The 25,576-nt window shown below is 44.7% G+C and overlaps 1 protein-coding gene across 1 annotated transcript; it reads left to right on the top strand.

Moving 5' to 3' along the window:
• The first annotated feature begins 12,086 nt into the window (after positions 1 to 12,086).
• LOC123127614 (telomere length regulation protein TEL2 homolog) lies at positions 12,087 to 19,948 on the top strand. The gene is made up of 13 exons (XM_044547368.1): positions 12,087 to 12,454; positions 12,556 to 12,584; positions 13,186 to 13,288; positions 13,618 to 13,789; positions 14,818 to 15,006; positions 15,204 to 15,364; positions 15,924 to 16,200; positions 17,252 to 17,466; positions 17,552 to 17,650; positions 17,740 to 18,242; positions 18,326 to 19,077; positions 19,161 to 19,359; positions 19,649 to 19,948. The coding sequence occupies exons 1-13, from the start codon at positions 12,247 to 12,249 to the stop codon at positions 19,817 to 19,819; spliced, it is 3,078 nt and encodes a 1,025-aa protein (XP_044403303.1). The 5' UTR covers positions 12,087 to 12,246; the 3' UTR covers positions 19,820 to 19,948.
• The last annotated feature ends 5,628 nt before the right edge of the window (positions 19,949 to 25,576 follow it).

Raw genomic sequence — 25,576 nt, 5'->3', positions numbered from 1 at the left:
TATCGAGGAATGATATAATAAAAACTTTCATGAAGATCATTGGACAAAATAAACTTGATTCTTAGTAATAGTTTTGAGATATGATGATGTGATATGTGAGTTATGTTGATGAGTAATTATGCTTTAGTAAGAATATTGGTGTTAAGGTTTGTGATTCCCTATGCTACGAAAGTCAATAGTCATGCAATGAAATTATATCCTACTTGTGGTGCATTATTCGGTGTTACTTATGCTTAATGCTTGCTTATGAGATTATCCGTTTCTTGGTTGGTCGCTTCTCAATCTTTTGCTAGCCTTCATTTTGCACTAAGTATGATCTCTACTTGTGTATACAAAAACCTTTAAACCAGTTTTGCTACATGATTCCACTATATCTATCTATATGCGGCATTCTTTTGCCGTTCTACGCAAATTTGCATGTGCCATCTCTAATTTTCAAAATAAACTTTTCTTTTGTGTGTTTGCTTCGCTCGCGGAGCGGTGAAGGGTGGCTAATATTTTCCATGCTAGATGTGTTATTCTCAAGATGAGTGTTTATTCACTTGTCATTGCATGAGAGTAAGGCAAAGGTATTAGGGATGCCTAGTCCCGAAATGAAAAATGAATTTACTTTACGTTGTCAAATAATAAATTCCTTGGAAAGTGTTGGTATGGAGGGCAACCGTGGATACGGCTAGCCATGGAAAGCGAAAGTATGGTTGAAAAAGGAATAAACTTCATTTTCTGTTTGGGAACCGCCTATGATATATCTAGCATGGAAAGTGTTGGGAACTCTAAGTCGTTTTCGTTGGTGGGATGGATACACCTCCCAAAACGTTTTTATTCAAAGTTTTTCGCTTTGAGCTCTGGCACCTCTACAAAACCCTACTTCCCTCTGCGAAGGGCCTTTCTTTTACTTTATGCAATTTTTATTTTTGAATTTGAGTCTCCATCTTCTCTTACAAAAGCACCAACTAGGAGGCAATGTGATCGTACTTAAGTATTGGGTGTAACTAATATGCGAGTGTGTTTCATGAATGGATCAATGTTTGAGCATGATGGGCTAGGGATAACTTATTTTAGCGTTGATATTTTGAAAGACATGGTTGCTTGTTGATATGCTTGAGTATTTAAATTATCATGTCAAAACTAGTCTATTGCTTTGAACAATATAAAAGTCCAAATGTCTATGCTATAAAGAAAAGAATATGATATGACATGTTAGGCAGCATTCCACATCAAAAAAATCTGTTTTTATCACCTCCCTACTCGAGGACAAGTAGGAGTTAAGCTTGGGGATGCTGATACGTCTCCAACGTATCTATAATTTTTGCTTGTTCCATGATGTTATATTATCAATCTTGGATGTTTTATAATCATTTTATAGTCATTTCATATCATTTTTTGGTACTAACCTATTGACATAGTGCGAGTTGTTGTTTTCTGCATGTTTTTTACATTGCAGGAAATCAATATCAGACGGAGTCCAAACACAACGAGACTTTACGGAGATTCTTTTGGACCAGAAGGAACGTAATTGTCCCTGGCTGCGCCCGGGGGTGCCCCGAGGGAGGCACAACCCACCAGGGCACGCCAGGAGGCCCAGGCGTGCCCTGGTGGGTTGTGCCCACCTCGGGTGCCCCCCGGACCGGCTCTTTGCTCTATAAATACCCCAATATTTCCAAAACCCTAGGGGCATCGACGAAATATTCATCCAGCCACCACAGAGTCCAGAACCACCAGATCCAATCTAGACACCATCTCGGATGAGGTTCACCACCTCCATTGGTGCCTCTCCGATGATGTGTGAGTAGTTCTTTGTAGACCTTCGGGTCCGTAGTTAGTAGCTAGATGGCTTCATCTCTCTCTCTATCTCTGAATTCTCCATACAATAGTCTCTTGGAGATCCATATGATGTATCTCTTTTGCGGTGTGTTTGTCGGGATCGATGAACTTTGAGTTTGTGATCAAATCTATCTTTTTATATCCATGAAACTATTTGAGTTTCTTTGATCTCTTTTATGCATGATATCTTATAGCCTCGTATTTCTTCTCCGATATTTGGGTTTTGTTTGGCCAACTTGATCTATTTATCTTGCAATGGAAAGTGGTGCTTTGTAGTGGGTTCGATCTTACGGTGCTTGATCCCAGTGACAAAAAGGGAACCGACACGTATGTATCGTTGCTACTAAGGATAAAACGATGGGCTCTATCTCTACATAGATAGATCTTGTCTACATCATGTCATCGTTCTTCTTGCATTACTCCGTTTCTCCATGAACTTAATACACTAGATGCATGTTGGATAGGGGTCGATGTGTGGAGTAATAGTAGTAGATGCAGGTAGGAGTCGGTCTACTAATCTTGGACATGATGCCTATATAATGATTATTGACTGGATATCATCATGAGTATTTGAAGTTTTTTCAATTGCCCAACAGTAATTTGTTCACCCACTGTTTACTATTTTTCTCGAGAGAAGCCACTAGTGAAACCTACGGCCCCCGGGTCTCTTTCTCATATATTTGCCTTTGCGATATACTTTTTCCTTGCATTTATTTTTAGATCTATTAAACCAAAAATACAAAAATACCTTGCTGTAATTTATTCATATTTATTTTATTTGGTGTTCGATCTATCAATCTCCTACAAATTTATCTCATGTCTGTTTGCCTACTTGAGGCGTCGTACCCCGGAAGGGATCGACAACCCCTTTAACACGTCGGGTTGTGAGGATTTGTTATCTATGTGCAAGGGTTGTTTACGTTGTGTTGCTTGGTTCTCCTACTGGATCGATAACCTTGGTTTCATATCTGAGGGAAATACCTACCGCCGCTGTGCTGCATCATCCCTTCCTCTTTGGGGAAATACCGACGTAGCTTCAAGCGACATCAAAATGAATTTCTGGCACCGTTGCCGGGGTGGATCTTCAACATATACCAGGTTCCTAATCACAAATCTCATCTCCTTGCAATTTACATTATTTGCCATTTGCCTCTCATTTTCCTCTCCCCCACTTCACAAAAATTTGCCGTTTTATTCGCCTCTCTTTTTCGTTCGCCGTTTTCTTGCCGGATCTGTTCTTGTGTGCGTTCTTGTTTGCGTAGTCTCTATTAAATATTGAGGACTTATCTCTGTTAATCCGTTGCTCCGAGGCCATGCAATATCTATCCAATAGGTTTGAAACCTCTTCCGCTCCATTAACACTCGCCCTGAAAAACAATAGGCCATCGTCCGCGAATAAAAGGTGGTTCACTGCCGGGGCCGATGGTGCCACCCTAATGCCGCTGAGCTGGGACGACTGGTTCTGAGATTTTAAGAGGCACGAAAGGCCCTCCGCTGCTAACAGGAAAGGTATGGAGAGATAGGATCTCCCTGTCGGATACCTCGTGTTGGGTGAAACACTTCTGACTTAACTCCATTAAACATAACTAAAAAGGATACTGAGCTCACCATATTCATGATTACCGGAACCCACATTGCAGCAAAGCCCAACTTCTCCATGACTGATCTAAGATAACTCCATTCCACACGATCATATTCCTTCATCATATCTAGTTTTAGTGCAGCGAAACTATTGCTTTTGGCTCTGTTTCGCTTCATAAAATGCAGGCATTCATACACTGAAATTATGTTGTCGGTGATTAACCTCCCTGGTACGAACGTTGATTGCTCCCCAGAGATGATGTCTGGAAGAATCTTCTTTAGACGGTTTGAAAGTACCTTCGAGGCAATCTTGTAGAACACGTTACATAAACTAATAGGGGAAATTAAGAAATCAAAGTGGGGTTGGATACCTTAGGAATAAGTACCAACAACGTGTCATTTATGCAAGCTGGATTCTCATCACCCTTCACAATACCTAGTACTGCCAACTGCATCTTCGCAAATGTCCCAATGCCTCTGAAAAAAATGTGCGCGGAACCCATCTGGGCCCGGAGCTTTAGTTGGGAACATCTGGAAGAGTGTCGTTTTTACCTCCTTGGCATCATAAGGGGCCAAGAGTATGTCATTCATTGCCGGTGTTACCTTGACAGGAACATGTTCTAACACTTCTGCCATGCCTTGGACTCCCTCCGATGTATATAAGTTCTCATAATACTCCAGTGCGAGCTGTTGCATCTCGGTCAAGTCTTCCGTTAGATGCCCATCTGCACGTTGTAGGGCCTTGATCAATTTTTTATGGCGTCTCATCGAGGCTCTCATATGGAAGAAGTGTGAATTGCGATCGCCCCCAGCGAGCCATTGTACACGAGATCATTGCCTCCACATTAGTTCCTCACACAAATATAGCTCGATTAGGCGATCATTGATTTTTGTTTCTGCATGGGATTGACCCACTCTCGCTGGATCACCTCGCATGCGATCCAGTTCTTTCTTCAAACTCCGTATCTCGCCTCTGACACTCCCAAAAGTAGACTTTGACCACTCGCCAAGATTATTTGCTAGAGCATCTAGCTTGGCTCGGACTTCAGTAGCTGACAAATTATGGCCCTCGGCTTCCCAAGAATTCTGAATGGTGCCTTTGAGATCTTGATGTGTATCCCACATAACCTCATAACGAAACAGCTTCTCATGCCTCTTCCCAGTTGGTGGCTGGGTTAGCTGTAGCAGTAATGGGGAATGATCCGAGGTTACCGCTGTGACGTGCTCGATAATCGCAGCAGGGAATCTTGCACACCACTCAGCCGTACCAAGTGCTCTGTCTAGCCAGACTCGGGTAAAAGTACCTCCAGTGACTTTCTTTTCAAAGGTCCACCATGTTCCCTTAAAATTGAGATCAACCAAATCACAGACATCGGCTGCATCTCTAAAACCTTGAATTTGAGCTTGGCTTCTAGTGCCAATGTCGTCATGCTCGTCATGCCTCAAAACTTCATTGAAGTCTCCCATGCACAACCACGGTTAGTTACTCAACGTGGATAACTTTTTCATTGTATCCCAAGTATGCTGAAGAAGGTGAGTTTGAGCCTCACCATAAAAACAGGAAAAATGCCACGGGTCACCACCCAGATCACTGATTTTCGCATCGATGTGATACTTCAAGTAACCCAAAATCTCGATCTTTATTTCATTATTCCAAAACAAAACTAAACCTCCACTCCTACCGGAGGAATCAACAGCAAAATAATTATCATATCCTAGAGTACTTTTCAGATTTTCAGCTCTAACACTACCAACCTGTGTTTCAACTATGCCAAGTACTCTAGGGGCAAATTTTTTTCGCGAGTTTGCGTAGCTCTTGAATTGTCAGGGCGTTGCCAATCCCATGACAATTCCAGCACATCAGATTCATTGCGCCCGACAGTCCTCCCCCGAGGAGGCCGCCGATTTTGCGTCTAAGCTTTTCCCCCTGGTGGGGTCTTCCTGAGTCCCCCATTGCCATTCTTCTCATTTTGTAGAGCAAATTTTGACCTTCTTGGGGTCCTGCTTTGGTGGGGGGCTGAGGGGAACAACACCGCCACTTGACTTTGGTACTAGAGCGAGCTCCTGCCCGGTTACAGCTATGTGTTTCGGTGCCTCCAACACCTGATCAAAAGACCTCTTGTGGTTGGCGTCAGCAGCTTTCATGTCCACGTCGTTATCCTTGTGTTTTGAATGGCTTGCAACAGCCGATCCCCCAACTCCCTTCTCATTAGCCTGCCATTCTTGCTTTTCCCATTTCCGATTGCTATTGCGACGACGGGGACCCCAAGCAGTAGTTGCCGGTGCACGGAGGTTTTTGAAAGTCAGAGTAGAAGGAGGACGCACCCCATCCCCGTGCTCCTTGAACTCGTGTCCAATCATTTCGTAGTCTTGGCACCAGTCTGGCAAGCGCTCGTATTTTCACGACGAAGATTTCCCTCTCACCTCCTCGTATCAGTGCTATAGCTTTTTTGAGAGGATTGGGCACATCCAGATGCACTCTGACCCGGTAGAAGTTTCCCTTGAAATCGAAGGAAGAAGGCTCCGAGTCCACAAACTCTCCCATTTTTTAGGCCAAGGCCTTAACCTTGCCATGGTAAGCTATAGAGAGATCAATTATGCGTGCCCAAATCTCAAACTTGTAGAGCTCTATGAACGACGGCTTGGAATATCCATCATAGGGTGTGATGATCACCGAGTTGCCCTGGAAGTGCCATGGGCCACCCTGGAGAAGGGAGCATTTGAGGAGAGAGCTCAGGGAGAAATGGGGATCCGACTCAACCTCGTTCATGCCTTTGACCCAGACTTCCACAACTACTTAAGTAGTACTGGCCCAAGGCCACACTTGCACACACACGCTTACATGGCCGCAGCCCAACACTACAATTGGACCGAGTGCCTGGCTGTATGCTTCAGGGTTCAGTTAACTGTTGCATAGTTCAGTAGGAAGAACTTAGCGTCGTAGAGATAGGATTCCCTCTCGCTAGGGTGCTTCTCCTCCCGGGGTGATTTCCGCTGCCATCGAGACCATTGTTCCCTACCTCCATCTCTACCCCTTGCCCATCGTTCCTTGGACGGGGGGCACGCTTTGCAGCACCTACTGTTCCCTGGTGTGGCGGGGCAAGACTGAGGGTTAGGGTTTCGTCTACAAAAGACCCAATCTAGTTTCAATCGAGTTAGGGTTTGAAGATGTCGTCAAACAAACTTCGGGGTCTGCTTCGGCTGGACCAACAGAGATCGATGATGTGCAGCTGCTGATGAAGGAACTCGGTCTGCGAGAGGAAAACCTGGATGATGTGGTTTTTGATGAAAAGGAAGCGCCGGCGGAGGCGACTCGGTGGATCACGCTAGCAAGGGTGCACACTACCCAAACCTACTCTCAATATTGTTTCTTTCGGAATATGAGATCAATTTGGGATCTTGCCGGTGAGGTGATTTTTAAGCCACTTGAGGAAAACCTATACATGGTGCAATTCTCCTGTTTAGGAGATTGGGAGAGAGTTACTCAAGAAGGGCATTGGCACTTTAGGGGTGACGCCATCAATACTCAAGCCATACGATGGTTTGGCGAAATCCTTGACTGGTCAGCTGGATACTGTTGAGATTTGGGCTCAAATTCATGATGTTCCACCCCTATATGCTCATCTCGTTCCATCCCTGGCTGCAAAGGTGGGCGGAATTCTTTTCACGGAACCGCAATCTCAGGACTTTGCGGGAAATTTTCACCGTGTCTGGGTCAGGATTAACGTCACAAAACCCCTGAAGAATGTAGCATCTATGATTCGAGAAGGCAAGCGCCAGATATACAGGGTTAGATATGAGAAACTCCCGGACTGGTGCGCCATTTGTGGTATGCTTGGACATCTTTTCAAAGAGCATGGCAATGGAATCCATCCTTCGTCGGCCCTGATTTTCAAAAACCTAAGGGCATCATGGACCATGCATACTGGACATGGACCAGGAGGTGGGCGCGGTAGAAGAGGAGGACGATGGGGAGGCCGAACTGGAGAGCGTACAAGAGGAGTTGAACCGGACATTAACGAACAAATGGACAATCTGGCAGCAGATCATGACGCTGTGATGGAGGACGCTGACAGCAGGATGAGGGCGTCGGAGCAAACCACTCTGCTCCTTCGGTAGTTCCATCAATCACAGGGAAGGGCAATCTTCTAGCCCTTCCTCCACCTTCAATTCCAGCGAGCCCGAGTGCCAAGCAGGAAACCAAAAGAGCTAAGGTGGGAAGCGAAGCTGATAATATTTTGGGCAAGAGTGGGAATCAGAGGAAGACTGATGCAACTTTGGCGGGCTCCGGCGAGGGGCGCTGCCGGGCCCAATGAGTGTTTTCTGCTGGAATTGCCGTGGTGCGGGTAAAGCCGCGGCAGTTCGCGAACTTCGCAATTTCGCGAGGAAGTTTACCCCTACCCTACTTTGCATTGTTGAAACTAAAATTGAAGGTGCTAGGGTAGAATCTTTGGCTAGTTCTATTGGCTTTGATAAGTCTTATGCAGTTGATAGTAATGGTAGAAGTGGTGGAATCGGTCTTTTTGGAACAATTCAATAAAGGTTGAAATTCTTGGTTATTCTGTATATCACCTAGATGTCTCTGTTGAGGAGCAGGGGCAAGATAAGTGGAGGATGACTTGTGTGTATGGAGAAGCCCAGACACACTTGCACCATCAAACTTGGACGATCTTAAAAACATCAGTACTTTGAGCAGCTTGCCATGGTTATGCATAGGGGATTTTAATGAAGTTCTACGTCCAGAAGAACACGAGGGAGTTGGGCAATGCAGCAATGCCCAAATTCAAGCGTTTCGAGATGCCACTGATATTTGCATGTTGCTAGACATTGGCTATAAAGGTTGGTTCTGGACTTTTGAAAGGAAGATAGTCGACGGAAGTTACACAAGGTGTAGGCTTGATAGAGCGCTGGTTAGCGCGGATTGGTTAACAAGGTTTCCATCTGCTTCCTTAACACACCTCACGGCGGCCTGTTCTGACCACGCCCCGCTGCTGCTGGAACTTGGAACCCACCAAGAGCCAAAAATAAAACGTACTTTTAAGTACGAGCTAATGTGGGAAACACATGATGGGCTCAAGGAAATTATCATGGCGGGATGGGACCTGGGTGCGCCCTGTACTACGGTGGAAGAGATGAGAACGAAGCTCCAGAACTTGTCCCAAAATCTGAGTAGATGGGGTAATGACACTTTTGGAAGTGTTCGTAAGGAGATTAAGAACTTGAAACAAATGCTAGAAGAGCTCCGAAGTGATCCTTTGCGGTCGGCGTCGTCCCATGTTGAACTGAAAATCAACGAGAAATTAATAGAAATGTATCATCACGAAGAGATCATGTGGGAACAAAGGGCTCAATTGGAATGGCTCTCAGCGGGGGATAAAAACACAAAAATTTTCCATCTCCGTGCCAGCCTTAGGAGAAAAAAGAACATGATAAAAGCTCTCCAGAATTCTCTGGGTGTCGAGATAACTGATCCAGGAGAGTTGAGGGCGTTCGCAAATGCTTTTTACCAGAATCTTTATGAGTCAGAGGGAGTCCAGAACATGGAGGATGTGCTTGTTCACGTACCAAGAAAGGTAACAGAGGAGATGAATGCGTCGCTTTGTGCGCCTTACACAAGAGATGAAGTTAAAACTACCTTGTTCCAGATGTTTCCCACAAAGGCACCGGGACCGGACAGATTTCCATCTCACTTTTATCAGCGCCGCTGGGACATTTGTGGAGAGGAAGTCACACAGATAGTATTGAGGATTATCAGAGGGGAGAAGAGCCATGAATGCATAAATGGTACGATTCTTGTTCTTATTCCCAAGGTAATGAATCCCACAAATTTATCTCAGTTCAGACCTATCAGTTTGTGCAATGTCTTATATAAGATTGCATCTAAAGTGGTTCCAAATAGACTAGAAATTATCTTGCCTGACATCATTTCGGAGGAGCAATCTGCGTTTGTTCCAGGAAGAATGATTATGGATAATATCATCTCTTCTTATGAATGTTTGCATTTCATGAAACAGACCAAATCAAAAACTAATAGTTTCTGTGCTCTGAAGCTACACATGATGAAAGCCTATGATAGGCTAGAGTGGCCCTACCTGAGGGCTATAATGGCAAAGCTTGATTTTTCCAAACAGTGGATTGATATAGTTATGAGCATGGTTGCCTCAATCTCTTTTTCGGTGTTGTTCAATGGTGAGAAACTCGAATCTTTTAAACCACCCAGAGGGATCCGACAGGGAGACCCAATATCCCCTTACTTGTTCTTGATTGCAGCAGAGGGCCTTTCATGCCTCCTGAAATCCAGTTCTCAGTCATCAACCTTAACAGGTATTAAGGTGGCCCCATCGGCGCCCACCATTAATCACCTTTTATTTGCAGATGACAGCATGTTGCTTTTTAAGGCCAGTGTGGAGGGGGCAGTTGCGGTGTCAAACCTATTGGACATATATTGTAGTGCATCAGGGTAGAGAGTTAATCATGATAAATCTTCAATTTTCTTCAGCAAGGGATGCCCAGTCCCGGTGAGAGAAGCGGTGAAAAACTCTTTATAGGTCCATAATGAAACTCTTAGTGATCGCTATTTGGGGATGCCTACTGATGTTGGACACTCCAAGAATGGAACTTTTAAATACCTCAGAGATCGTGTGTGGGAGAAGATCAAAGGGTGGATGGAGAAGCTTTTGTCCGCGACAGGGAATGAAATCTTGATTAAGTCAGTGGCACAAGCTAAACCAGTTTTATCTATGTCTTGCTTCAGGCTCCCAAGGGGTTTATGTGAGAATATTAGTTAGATCATTCGACAGTTTTGGTGGGGTTCCAAGCAAGGCAGAAGGAAGCCCTGTTGGGTTGCACGGGACATAATGATGAGGCCAAAGCACCTTGGGGGTTTGGGATTTCGGAACCTGGAGATCTTCAATTTAGCTCTATTGGCAAGACAAGCTTGGCGCGTAATGCTGAATGATACATCGCTGAGCGCCCGGATGCTAAAAGCAATTTATTTTCCTAGCTGTAATTTGCTAGAGGCGGATCTGGGATCCCATCCTTCTCAGATTTGGCGGGCAATTTTGGATGGTCGAGATATTTCGCCGCAAGGGATTATTCGAAGGATTGGGGACGGGGCAAGTACATGTATTTGGACACATAACTGGATACCACGGGACAAATTCAAACGGCCTATCACCTCCCTGGTATCTAACCCTCCAAACACGGTTGCTCAACTCATAGATACGACGAATGCCTCCTGGAATAAGAACTTGGTCAGGACGGTCTTTACACATTTTGATGCAGAGGAGATCCTCAAGATACCGCTGTGTACGCGTACAGTATCAAATTTTTGGGCTTGGCACGAGGAAAGCAAGGGGAACTTCACTGTCCGATCGACATATCACATGATCTTGCGCACAAAAATTAGTAGAGAGAGTTGGATCGATGAGGAGGCTGACACGTCGGTGAACCAGTCGGAGAACAATCAGTGGACATCTATTTGGAACATCAAGGTTCCCTCAAAACTTCGGGTGTTCGTCTGGAGACTGGCAAGACAATCCATCCCATGCAGTGTTCTGCTACAACACCAGAATATGGTGACAACCGAGACCTGTGCTCTCTGCGGGGCTCAGGATACATGGCGACACGCACTACTATCGTGCCCAATGGCAGGTAGTGTTTGGGTGCTTGCACCTAGTCATATAGTGGAGATAATGAGTGATCACATGGAGGATAGTGCCAAGGATTGGATCTTTGCTTTACATGAAACAATGGCTGAGGATGACTTTGTACGACTTGTGGTAACTCTGTGGGCAATCTGGGGAGCAAGGAGGAAGGCCATTCATGAGGATATTTTTTAGTCGCCGGCAACAATACACGGTTTCATCAATTCATACCTAATGGAATTGCAGGAGATCAAGGTAAAAGCTACTACTGTTCCTCCTAGTACTACGCCACAAAACATATCACGTTGGATCCCACCAGTCCCAGGTTATGCGAAGTACAATTCTGATGGAGCGGTCTCCAGGCATGGAATTGGGTCTATTGGTGTGATTTGTAGGGACCAGGGAGGCACATTCCTGGGAGCCTCGGCACTTGTTTTCAGATTTATTTCAGATCCACCTACATTGGAGGCATTGGCAATACGGGAAGCTATGTCGTTGGCGAAGGATTTATACACCCAACGGATACAGGTTGCCTCGGATTGCAAGGTAGTGGTGGACGACATACAGAAGCGTTGTTTGGCCAGCTATGGTGCGATAGTTCAAGGAATCATAGACATTTCTGGTTTTTTTATTTCATGTAATATAGTTCATAAACATAGGAGCTCAAACTTTGAAGCTCACAATTTAGCGATGCTATTACCCTGGGTGATGGCCGCCATGTTTGGTTAGGTCATCTGGGAAATCTTTCATCCGCCTCTCTAAACATTGTGACGAATTAATAAAGCTTTGTGGAATTGTCTCAAAAAAAAGTTAACTGCTGGACTTTCTTAAAAGAAGAAGAAAAGAAGTTAACTGCTGGACTGAACCCGAAGGCGTTACAATCACTCACCTGGGCGATGCAAATCTTCTCAAGATCAGCTGCTTGACACGGATGGGCTGTGATCGGACGGTGGCCGACCCGGCTGATCCTGGAGTGGGATCAGCCGGATGACACCTAGCGCGTCCCCCCTAGCCAAAACGCAACCTCTATTCACGCTGCGATTTTTTTTTGGCGAGTAATTCACACTGCCATCGGGAGTACAAGGGTTTCCGGCTCCATCCTCTCCGGCGGCTCGTCCCGGCCAGCCGCGCACCGTTTCATCTCTCCACGCCCCATCCCACCCAGCTATTTCTGTGTAGCTCCTCTACTGCTCCCATGCCGAGCAAGCCAAGCAGCGCCATGGCAGTGGCCGCGGCCTCTCCGGCGGGTGGCGGCGGAGTCGCACGCCTGGAAGCCCTGGCCATGGACAAGGTGGCGGAGGCGGCCGACGCAGTCGCCATAGCGTCGAGCGCCGGCGAGGTGGTCCGCGCGATCCACGCCGTTGCTGTCCTCCTCTTCCCCGTGGACTCCGCCACTGTCGCTGGTGAGGCTCTGAATCCTAGCCCCACTCACCCCCACCATCATCTCTCCTTCGCGTCCTTGGAGGTCTCTGACGCGCTCTCCTCTGTGTGCGCTCTCCTGCAGGCACCTTGGACGAGCCCATCAAAAGCCAGGTGAGAGTTGAAGCCTTATTTCCATGCATTCGATCATAACAATGAGGTTTCCATGCCTAGAATACTCCAGGAGGCTACTGCAAGTCAAAACACAAACTGGAGTAATTGCAAGTCCCATTTCTGCACAGTCCAGATTCTCCAGGAGGCTAGAATAATTATCTCAAATTTACAACCTAGATTGGACTTTGGGGAAATTACTCAAGAATTGCCCCCTAACTATACTACAGTTATTCATAAGCTGTTTCAATAAATAAGCATAAACAAACCTTGGAGCATGAACGATCACATAAAACGCCAGCAGATTGCAATACCTCGGAGCGCTGAGGTCCTAGTTTTATGCGCTATATGTTTAGCAACCTTGTTCTTTGTATTTGTTGTCGATGTATTTTGGGTCGTGCAGGTTTTTGGTGTGTATAACTTTTCATTGAAGTACAGTAATCCACTTTAAATCATACACCTTTAATCCTTTATAGACCTGAGTCCTTGGTAATGCACTCGTTACAGAAGACCAAGTTGCACATTTGAGAGATATAAAGTTGGAGTTCTAGCCCTTTTGGCCAATACAGAGCAGGGATGATGCATGTATTTCCTCTGTTTTCAGATTATCAGTGTTCTGAGCCTCAGCCATGATGAAAGGGAGTCTTGGAGGCGTGCCTTTTATCATGGTCCAGCATTTCCTACCATGTCTAAGATATTACTTGGCAGTAAGTGCACTTGCCAAACTTCTCACTCCGCGCATGCATAATATTGCTGGGGTATTTGATCACCATCTGCACATAAGTATTCATTACACATACACCATCAACATGATCTGGGAACGGCAATGCCATACAATCATTCTTCTGTTGCATCACTCATTAATCTCATGGATTTATGCAGTCCTTGTATTGAATAGGGGTTTCTGTATATTTTGCTCCCATGAACAATTAGAGTGCTCAGTACACTTAGTTCATTTACTAAGCTTGTTGCACTTTGCTAATACCAGGTATATGGTTTCTGTTTACGATCCCACTTTCATGCTTTGGTTGTCCAGATATTGCTTTGAAGTGGCTACGGCAGATTCACAACACTGTGAGGAAGGAAGTCTATGATTCCTTTTTTGTCAGAGGACCTCCTACTGAAGTGATTCAGGCTCTTGTTCCAGCTTTATCTCAAAATGAAAACTCTAAGGAGGATCATAACATTTTTTGTTTGAACATTGAAAGGTGTTATTCTGAAGCAGCCCTCTACTTAGGCTATGCCATCACACTTGAGTCTTTGTGTCAGTTCAACTTTTTCGATCTCGAATCAATTAAGTCTCTTGTTTCTTAGGCAATTGACAACCCCCAAAACTTATATTTTAGCACACACAAATATTGTATGACAGTTCAACACTTGAACTATGCAAGTCTTAACTAGTGTCATGCCCTTTTCCCCTGATAGGTTATTTTTTCACTGCATGCTATACTTGAGCCACGTGGTGCCAAACAATTAAGCACGTGGATTTTTGTGCAGATCCTAGCACGTACTTCTGGGTATCTTATTTATCTAGCAGTAGCAGAAGCAACGTGGACACATTTTCTGATAACCATCGCTGATGGTTGCTGAAGAAACAGGAGATAGTACAATATAACGAAAATAATGAGTATGCAGATGCAGATCACTTGATACTCTTCTACTTGTCATTTCGGAACCACTGCAACTACAGATGGACATAAAGTATTTGGACTTGTGAGATGAAAAATATTCTGTTAGATTTTTTCATCAGAAGCATGTTATGTTGATATTGGTTAATTTTGCTAGCAATAATTGGAAAAACAATGGTCACAGATGTGTGTTGGAGACTATTGATGTCCAGCATTGACAAATAAAAAAGAAAGGCGGAAGTAGTTGATACAATCTCATAACATATTTAGTTAGCCTTTTCTGGATTGTTGGTGAAAGGCTGAAAGCTATTGAATGATTTAGTGGAATTAACGCATATGTGGAAAGGGTGGTCGCATTGTGCAACATCTGGCATGGAAGCAATATAGCATTATGAGGAGCAATTGATTTGCACAATTCAACAATTTGTTCCTATGGTATTTCTTATCATTTTAAGCAAAGAAAATAATTTAAAAGTAGAAACCGAGGCCACTTGAAATCTCTTTGACTACCCATGTAGGCGTCTACTCCATCAGCTCATACTCTGATGCATTACCGTTAGTTATTTTTTCTTGTTATTAATAATTTTATGTTCTTTCCTTCGCTGTAGGCTATTAATATTATGCTTGCTTGAGAATAAGGGGGTGGGCCAGATTGTTGCAGAGTTTATGTTTCTCAATAAGCATAATGATCGCGTTCTCAACCCAGATAGAACAACTTTCATCTCAAGGCTTGCACAACTACTTGCATCTGTTCCAGATAAAGCAAGAATGGGAGCCTCATCTGCGCTTACAGCGTCGTATCCTTTTTCTGTACAGTATATCTTCCATCCCAAATTATTCAGAATACATCTTTGTGGCCTGTTGTGGTGTGAGTGGGCCGCAGTTTAAACAGTGGGTTTGGTAGGGAGAGAGTGGAGATTGCTCACTTAATTATTTTCCCCATTATTTGCACAATATTTACCACTTGGATTTTAAGTCCTTAACATAAGACAAGGTCATTCTTCAAGAGTGTTGTCAGCCAACTTCTTGTTCGAGCGGAAGAAGCAGCTATCGAGTCGTCTGCTAACAAAGAGTTTAACGAACAGGATGCACTAAGTTCTGTGTTGCTCTTTGTGGGTGAAGTGTTATCCCGTGTTAGCCGTCGTGGATCTACTGGTAAGTTTTAATATCTCAGAATGCAAGTTTATGTGTGCTGTTGACTTGCTTGTTCTGAAATATACATTTACGAATGACAAAATCAATTAAGAAACTGTGTGCCCGATTCTAGTTGGTGCAGTATGATATCGTGCTGTAGTTATGTTTGGTAGGACACAATAATTGCAGTACATTCAACCCTTTATGCTTCAGTTTGGCATGCTGATTTTCCTTTTGTATTATCTGCTACTATAGCTTGGGTGACGTAGCAGTTTCCTTCCCCCCTTTCTAATCCTTTTGGTATGGATATGATAACCAGCACAAAAAAATAAATAGTACCCCCTCTGTCCCATAATATAAGAGCGTTTTGACACTACACTAGTATAAAAAACGCTCTTATATTATGGGACGGAGGGAGTAAAACGTATCCGTATTGGCACTTTTTCAAAATGATGAATTTACGTATCCGTATTGGCCCGATACTGATACCCATATCCGTATCGGTGCATTCGAGCTGTTTAGGCATCAAATCATTTCTTTCATTCTTTGTATGTATGATAAGATGCATTGGTCTTTTCAGGCATTTTAGTTGCTGAATTGATCCCTATGATCCGCAATCACTTACAAAGATGTGTAGCACCAGACTGTAAGACGATAATTCCTGACATGATCAAGCATGTTCCTCAGTCTCGGTTTTGGTTCAATGTGGTTGAAGCATTGAGAGATCAGCATTCTATTGAAAGATTGACTGAAGAGATGTTGCGCCAACTTGCATCACACCATTTAAATGATGAAGAAGCGTACTGGATTTTGTGGACTCTGTTTAATCAGAGTATCATGCATATTGCTGTTATGAGGTGAGATAGTACCTATGCGCACTTTAATTCTGCTAAACATTGTATGTGCTTGTTCTTGCTTAGCTACTTCCTTATTTCACTTTGTATTTGGCATGCTACATTACTTTGCATAGGAAACTTATACGTGAAAGGCTTCCTTGGCCAGGATTTAGTTCAAAATATCCAATTTGACAACTATGCAAAACAGTATTTCAATGATTACCTTTTTCTTTCTGTGAAGATTGTTCTGGGGATGTTGACTACTACCACCTCTGTTCCAAAATACTTGAAGTTTTATGTTTGTCCTAAGTCATATAAGTTTGACCAAGTCTATAGAAAAATATCCAATATCTACAACATCATATTAGTTTCACCATAAAATATATTTTGAAATTATATATTGTATGATGCTGTAGGTATTAATATATTTTTCTGTAGAGTCGGTCAAACATAAAGATGTTTTACTTAGGACAAACCTAAAACTTAAGTATTTTGGAATGGAGGAAGTACATGTTAATCTGCCTGCTGTGTGTTCATTAAATCTTTGGCTGTTTTTTGTGTGTCTTAGTTATTAATGGATAGCGATTATTTTGTGGTGGCATATTATGCATGCCATCATTATTATATAGTTCTGTGTTGCCATGTTCAGAAACATCCAATAAGCTTGTCCCTTGTCTGTTTGATGATGGCCTTGACGGTCCTTCATGGAATAGTGAATCTATAAGACATTGACACAGAAGACAGATATCTGGGCAAAACATGATGCATAAGCATAAAGTAGTACTGTATTTGCTCATGGACCTAATATTTTCTGGGATTGAAAAGCTAGGTTTTGTTAATACAGTCATGTCTAAGGCTTTTAAGCTCTTTTTTTTCTTAGTCAGCATGTTAGGTGATAAGGTAAGAAATATCGTTCAGGCCCTTTTCTTGGACAATTTGCTGTTTCTATTTTACTATGAAGGACAAATGCATGGATTGGAGGGAGTATGTTTAACTATATTCAGTATGTCCTAACTAGCAATTTATTAAATAGCTTTTTTCTTATATGTTTTCTTTACAATGCTTTCTCCAGGGCAATGTTTATTGACAAATTTTTGCTTTGGAAAACATTTCCATTATGCTGCCTGAGATGGATTCTTCATTATGCTGTCTTTGAATTCCCACCAAATTCAGTCGCAGAAGCTCAAATGCGAAGGCCATCAAACTTCCTGGTTACATTGCAAAGTTTAGTTACTGTTTGGTCCAAGAAAGAGTTTGTTCAGTCATATTCAGTGGAGCAACAAGCTTGTATCCTTCGATGCACTTAAAACTATATTGTTCATTTCTCAATGCAAGTTATCATTTGGCATTGTTCTCCTTAATCAGTATGTAGATATCACTGCAGCAATAGGGTTATGTTTGGAGAACATGTCAAAAGAAGAATTAGAAATGAATAGAGATGTATTAAATTGTATTCTTCAAGGAGTAAGCTGTAAGTACTTCTCTTCCCTTGTGTTTGTTTACCAGGATACGGTAAGCACAATCATAATATCTACTCACCGAATATTGTTTTGACTATAGGTAGGTTAGAGAGCCCAATTGATTTAGTCCGGAAGATGGCAAGTGCTGTTGCATTGACATTTTCTAAAGTTGTTGATCCAAAAAATCCTCTTTACCTTGATGATGACTGTTCTGAGAATGTTGACTGGGAGTTCGGGGTTCTCTCTCCAAAGGAGATCACAGCTCCTTCACATGATGTAGAGTTTGGAAGCAAATCAAAACCATGTCCACGTAAGAACAGGAAACATGCTGGTGACAAAAAGGGAAAGACCATCAAGCATGATATTTCAGATAACAGAGTAAAAATCGTAGAGATCAAGTCAAAACTAGATTCTGATGAAATGTCTGGCGCTGCTATAAATTTTGAGGAACATTATGACGAGGAAAGCATTAACATTGATGCTTCCAGTGATTCATCCCTGGAGCCGTATGATCTGTCAGATGATGATACTGATTTGCAGAAGAATTTCACACATCTAAGTGATCTTGCAGCTGCACTACGAAAACCTGACGATCTAGATGGTGTAAGTTTCCATTTAGTGTTTTGAATACCTTCCAGACAAAACTACTGCATGATCCTGACCTTTCTTTCTTTTGTCTTCACAAGGTTGAAAGCGCTCTTAGTTCTGCCGAAAAGCTTGTGAGAGCATCACCTGATGAGCTGCGCCACTGCTCGGGTGATCTTGTTCAAGCACTGGTACATGTTCGTTGTTCTGATGTTGCGATGGAAGGCGAGGAAGATTCTGCTGAAGAAAAGCGACAGAAGGCATTAGTCGCTTTGCTGGTAACCAGCCCATTTGAATCATTAGATGTTCTTACCAAATTGCTATATTCATCGAGTGTGGATACAAGTCAGCGTATTTTAGTTATTGATGTTATGACTGAGGCAGCACAGGAGCTTGCTGAAACTAAAATTGTAAAGAGTGAACAGCGGCATGGGAACTTGATATCTGATACTTCTCCGTCTTGGCTGGTTCCTAGGGACAGCGGACCTGTTGGGGCAAGCCCTTGGAGAGAGGTATCAGAAGCAGGATCACTTCTGAAAAATTGGTCACACCGGTATGAAAGAGAAGTTCCATCTAGGGTTAAATCAGGAAAATCTCGCAAATGGGGTCTTGGGAAAGCAAAAGATTCGCAGGTGGAGCGGTCAAAAAACAGATTTCCTTTGTATGCTGCTGCATTTATGCTCCCGGTTATGGAAGGATATGACAAGAGAAGACATGGGGTGGACTTGCTCAATCGGGATTTTGTTGTCCTAGGTAAATTGATATACATGCTTGGTGTCTGTATGAAGTGCATGGCAATGCATCCGGAAGCATCAGCCATTGCCCCAGCTTTTTTGGATATGATAAGAGCCAGGTATTCTGTGTCAGGATAAACATTTCATATATTCTTATTTGGCAACCAAATGGCGTGATTTGACATGAAATTTTATTCTACAGGGAGGTCTCGCAACATGCTGAAGCATATGTGCGAAGGTCTGTGTTATTTGCAGCTTCTTGTGTATTGATAGCCTTGCACCCGTCATATGTTGCATCAGTTCTTATAGAAGGCAACCAGGACATTTCTACTGGTTTAGAATGGATACGTACATGGGCCTTGCGTATTGCTGAAGCTGATCCTGATACAGAGTGCACATCGGTGAGTAGAACAATCATTTTTATTTTTCGGTCATAAATATCAGCTCTCAGTACCTATTGTACGCCTTCTATACAGCCTAAGGAGTTAATATGAAATAGTTTATCGTCAGTGGGTAGGATGTATGGTTTTATCGTCAGTAAAATTCACAGTTCTTAGTTGCTAAGTAGCTAACCATCTTTTATGTTCATTGGGCGACTGTAAAGAGAAACGAATTACTAAGATGTTGGATATGCAGTCTCTCTATCCACATTTTACTAAATAATATCTATGCCCCATGTTTGTTTCCTAGATGGCCATGAACTGCCTGCGGCTCCATTCAGAGATGGTGCTCCAGACATCCCGCGCCCTGGAATCTGCGGAACATTCCAAGGCCGGCACCAGGGCACTACCTTCTAAGCTCGACAACATTATAATACCATTTGCAAACATGATGTTATCTGATGTAGTCTTGAAGTTGTAAAGGGTATTTTCTTTCTCATTTGTGTTCCTGTATTATAGATTCTTTTTAGTTGTGCTATAGAATTGCTTTAGTGTATACTGCAGTAGCTAATTCAGCTACTAATTGTTTTAGTGTAATTGTTGTCCTATTGCTCCGGGCTGAGGCCCATGTGTGGATTTACAAGTTAAAAGGACGTTAGGGCTGCCTGCCTCGTTGCCCTGCCCTCGCCCGACATCCTCCTTCACGGCCTTGCCGCGCTTGTCGCGGTGGCGACGCAGGTTCGTCCTTGACGTGACACCTGATTTGGACGCCACGGTTGCGTTGGGGGGACGCTGGCTGCGCTTTCATGTGGTGGAGAGGCGGCAAGGGCTGATCCCACTTCACACGGTAGTGCGCCATTGAGGGCGGCTCCTACACGAGGGCTGGCGGGGGCGAGGGTGACATCGGATCACGGTTGCGGAGCGGCCACTCCGTCAAGGACTCAATCTGCTGCATGAACGCATCGTTCCTGATTGTCGCGGAGGCATGGTTGCTGCGGGTGATTGTGGCCTCCGCGAGAAGGCACGGTTGCTGCGGGCGCCTCGTGCGGCGAGGAAGATCTCCTTCTTGGAGAAGCTGAGGCCGTGAAGGACGAGGGCCTTGGAGAGTGACGGCGCCAGCGCCAAGATCTGAACCCCGAAGATTCGGAGTTGCTGCCGCCTGTCGCTGCGGCCACGACTTTGGCATGGAGATGATGGTCTGGCCGGCACCGAAGAGAGGGGCGGAGAGGGTGGGGGTGGAGAGGATCAGAGAATGGTGTGGTGTGGACGGCGGAGCCCTGCTTATATAGGCGTGGCCAGACCATGCGAAGGGGCGAGAAGCTGAGCCATGTCTGTTCTGGAGTAGCACTGATCGGCATGAATGCGCGACAACCACTTCATGCAGAAAGGGTTTTTTGGGCGAAAGGGTTTTGGGTGGGTCCAGGGTGGCAGACACGTACCTGACAGTGGTCTGGGAAACGGACGCCCGGACCGCTCCGCGGACCAATGGTGTACCACGTTAATGGCAAAATGGGTTTGGACCGTTCGGCCCGAACAGTTGCGGGCAATTCGAGGTTTCGGTTGAAGATGCCCTTATACTTATTTCATGGCAAATGAAGTTCATATATGACACGCATATGGAAATTGTGTGGATCACTGATTTAATATGAAAATGAGCTTCATATACAATGCATAAACCCGGCTTATTTTTATTCATTTCATTAACACGCAAATGCACAAAAATTTAGCGAGACCTCCTTTTGTCCATACTATGTATTTGTGTATGGTCGTGTGTAGACACGTCCTCTTTACTGAAATAAGGCATCTCCAATCACGGATCACCAACCGACCAATGATTTGGACTATGCAAACACGTTCGGACATGTCCGCGGATAGCTCGGTCCTTCGACTATATGCCTCATTTCTAGGACTATGGGCTATGGTTGACAGTATGCCAGAGAGACCAAGAGGATCTTGGACATCCGGACCGGTCCGGTTTGATTTGGTGAGCCATGTTGGATGCCTAAAAGTGTTCGGGCTGTCAGCTCCGGTCAATTGAGGCCAATTTGGTGAGCCGCTCAAGGTGTCCTAATGAAGCAAACATCACGTCCTAATGGAGCAAACATCACGGAACTCGTAAGACATAGCTTGCTAATAAACCATGTATCTGCCCGCAAGAGCGACCGCGTCTCCAACAGTGGCGAGCGTGTCGCTAATTGGGCGGCGCGGCGCGCTGCGGCCAGGGATCTACCCCCTTCAGGTATGCCTCCATGTTCCCCTTCCCCCTGTATTCCTGCACTTTCCCCTGTTCGTCTAGTGCTTCCTTCACAGTCCAATGATCATCTTTTACATATCTTAGAGGATGTAGGCATTACTTGTGATCCTAGTTTCGGTTCCCCCTCCTCATTGCTAGATATTATCAGGGCAAATGAAATTGCTCAGGCGGACATCGCTAAAGCCAAGGAGGCTGTGTCTGGGTCTGTCGCCCCACTGGTTGTGGCCGGTGGGGGCGTGGAGGGACCTGATAGGGTTCAGGTGCCCTCGGCTGTGCCTAGGCGTGGGGTTGGTAAACGATCCAAATCCTGCTTGGCCCCAAGCAGGTCAAGTCTTCGCATTAAAAACCTATCTCATAGATGAAGGCTTTATTCTGGAACATTAGGGGTTTCGGCGCTAGGGGGCGACGGGACCAGCTAAAAGACATGGTTCGTTATGAGAATATTGATATTATTGGTCTTGTTGAAACTCTGAAACCTTCCTTCTCCCTGAATGAACTATCCGTTGTCGCTGGGATCGATAGGTTTGACTGGAATTATGTGGCTTCGTCCGGTCATTCGGGTGGCATCCTTATTGGAACAAAAAAAGATTTGTTTGATTTCGTTGCTTTTGACCATGGGATTTTCTAGGCTAGTACGGTGGTATCTCATTGCTCCCTCAATTCTTTATTGGAAACCATGGTGGTATATGGTTCGGCTGATCATTCCCTTTCTTATTTTTTTTGGATGAACTGCGAAATAAAATTGAGTCCTGTGATCTACCTGTACTTATTGGTGGGGATTTCAACCTGTTGCCCTCACCTACGGACAAAAGTTCGTCTAATTTCTCGTGGACGCTTGCCGACGCGTTTAATGCTTTCATTCGGGACACTGCTATTCGTGAAATTCCTAGGGTCGGTGCCCGGTACACTTGGACGAATCGCCAATCTAACCCCATTCGGTCTGTCCTGGATCGTATCTTCTTTTGTTCTAGGTGGGATACTTTGTTTCCCCGAGCCGCCCTCAGGGCTCTGTCCATCGTGGGTTCTGATCACCCCCCCTGATTCTTGATGACGGGACTCATTCTGTCTCCTTCCCTCGGTTCCAGTTCGACGCATCTTGGATCATGGTAGAGGGTTTTGTTGACTTGATAGCGCAAAAGATTTCTACCTTCCTATCTTCTAATCGTCGTTCCTTTGGCCCGATGAACGACTGGCATCAGTGCTCCTATTTTCTTCGTAGATTCCTTCGTGGGTGGGCCAAGAATCATTCGGCTGAGTCAAGGCGTGACAAAGTTCGGCTGGTTGCCCAAATCGGCTCCCTAGATGCTCGTGCTGACGGTCCGGGCCTTTCCCTCGCTGAATGGCAGGTGCGTTATGATTTAGAAGAGGCCCTTTTGGCTCTGCATCGTCAGGAGGAACTGTACTGGAGGCAAAGAGGCACCATCAATTGGACTTTAAAAGGCGATTCGCCCACTTCGTACTTCTTCGCCATTGCTAATGGCAGGCGTCATCGCTGTCTGATCGACAACCTTCTTATCAATGGTGTCAGGGTCTCTGACCAGTCTGAGATTATGCGGCATGTGGTTAATTTTTTCTCCTCTCTCCTCTCCGCTAAACCTGAGGTGGGATTTAGACTGGCTAGTGCTTTTTGGACCTCCCATGACCAGATTTCGAGTGTTGAGAACGAGGACTTGCTGATTCCCCTCTCTGAAGATGAGATTTTCGATACGATCCGATCAGCCAACTCTAATCCGGCTTCTGGGCCTGATGGCTTCTCCATTCCCTTCTTTAGGCAGTTTTGGCCTCAGCTAAGGGGCCTTGTCCAGGCGATAATCCAAGGTTTCTGGCTGGGGACCATCGACATTTCTAGGCTGAATTACGCGGTGCTCACTCTCATTCCTAAAGTTAAAGGGGCAGACTTGTTTTCTCAACTTAGGCCTATTGCCTTGATCAACAACTTTGCGAAGCTGCCGGCTAAAGGCTTTGCCTCTAGGCTCTCTCCGATCGCTCATCATGCCATTAGCCCTTTTCAATCTGCGTTCATAAAGGGCAGGTTTATTTTGGATGGCGTTCTCTGTCTGCATGAGATTGTCCATGATTTGCGGATAAGGGGACTAAAGTTGTGGTTCTCAAGCTCAATTTCGAGAAAGCATACGACTCGGTTAGCTGGAATTTCCTTCGTCAAGTCCTTCTTGCTAAGGGTTTTGATGGTGCGGTGGTTCACCGGCTGATGCAGCTGGTCATGGGTGGACACACAGCTGTTTCGGTCAACGGGCATATTAGTAATTTTTTCGCTAACGGTAGGGGCCTAAGACAAGGTGACTCGGCTTCCCCCTTCTCTTCAATTTTGTCACAGACGCCCTCTCCCATATTCTGTCTCGGGCAGCTCTTGCCGGCCACATCACCCCTGTCAGCTCTCACCTTATCCCCAATGGCATCACTCATCTTCAATATGCGGATGATACCATCATTATGGTTGAGCTTAACGAGGCCAGTAGTACTCATTTGAAATTCCTGCTTCTCTGCTTCGAAGCACTCTCTGGTCTTAAAATCATTTTTTCTAAGAGCGAAGTCATTGTTACTGGGGTCGCTGATACCGAGGCTCAGAGAGTTGCGCATCTCCTTAACTGTTCTCTAGGATCCTTCCCTTTCAAATATTTGGGCCTTTCGATCTCTCCCCGTAAACTATTGGCTAAGGATTTCGCTCCGGCTGTTACCAAGGTGGGCAATAGGGTCTTACCATGGAGAGGTCGCTACAATACCAAGCGGGCAAGGTTGCTCTCACCAATGCCTGTTTGTCTTCTCTCCCAATGTTCTTAATGGGCTTCTACCTTCTTTCTGGAGGGATCCACGCGGGCTTTGACAAACACAGGGGGTGCATTTTACTGGAATTCTTCTAACAACAAGCGCAAATATAGGCTGGTGAAATGGAAATTCATATGTAGGCCAAAGAACATGGGGGGTTTAGGGATCATTAATACGTCGGTTATGAACAAGTGCCTCATTCTAAAATGGTGGTGGAAAATCATGTTCCTCGAGGAGCACCCCCTCTGGCTATCCTTTCTCAAGGCTAAATACTTTCCGGACTCGAGCCCCATGTTTGCTTCTTCTACTGGTGGTTCTCAGTTCTGGCTTCATCTCATTAAAGTTTGTCCGATTTTTCAGTCTTTGGTCAAGTTTGTAGTTAGGAATGGTAAGTCCACTCGTTTTTGGTTAGAGTGGTGGGTTGGGGATTCCACCCTCGCGGTGGCGTTCCCGGCATTATTTTCTTACTGCTCTGATCCGGAGATCTCTATCTTTGAGCTCTCGGTTAATAATTGGGACCTAGCCCTTCGTTGATCCCTCTCTCCTGTAGAGTTGGAAGACTGGCATCATCTTATTGCCTGCTTCCCTGTGCTCTCGGATGAAGAAGACACGGTTGTCTGGCCTCACTCCTCTTCTGGTCGCTTCTCGGTTAAATCTGCCTACGCTAAGCTTATATCCGGCTCCCATACGTCAAAATTCAAGTGCATTTAGAAGGCCCGTATCCCTCCTAAGATCAAAATATTCATGTGGCAAACTTTCCATGGGAATCTCCCCGCAGCTGATCAAATCCGGAAAAGGAACGACCCGGGCTATGATAGATGCGTTTTATGTGGGGCCATTGAAAATACTGAGCATATTTTCTTTCACTGCTCTTTGGCCAAGTTTCTTTGGAGCTGTATTCGGCATTGGCTTCACGTTGATTGGAATCCCTCCTCCTTTGAGGACCTGCGGCGTTACGCTAGTGGTTTATCTGGGTTGGCTAAAAGGGTGTTCTGGGTTGGTTTTGCAGCGATTTGTTGGTCATTGTGGACTACTAGGAACAAGTTTACTATTGAACATATCTTTCCGGCTAACCTTGTGAGCTTCTTATTTAAATCTAGTGTCTTCTTGTAGCAGTGGAGATTATTGAGTAAGGAGGCGGACCTCGAGGCTTTTGATGTTATATTATCCAAGATGCGGTCTACGGCTTCCTCCCTGTTG

The sequence above is a fragment of the Triticum aestivum genome, chromosome 6A (assembly GCF_018294505.1).
Source record: "Triticum aestivum cultivar Chinese Spring chromosome 6A, IWGSC CS RefSeq v2.1, whole genome shotgun sequence".
In the NCBI taxonomy this organism is placed as follows: Eukaryota; Viridiplantae; Streptophyta; class Magnoliopsida; order Poales; family Poaceae; genus Triticum; species Triticum aestivum.
Note: the sequence above shows the minus strand (reverse complement) of the source record. Positions and strands in the feature narration are given on the sequence as shown.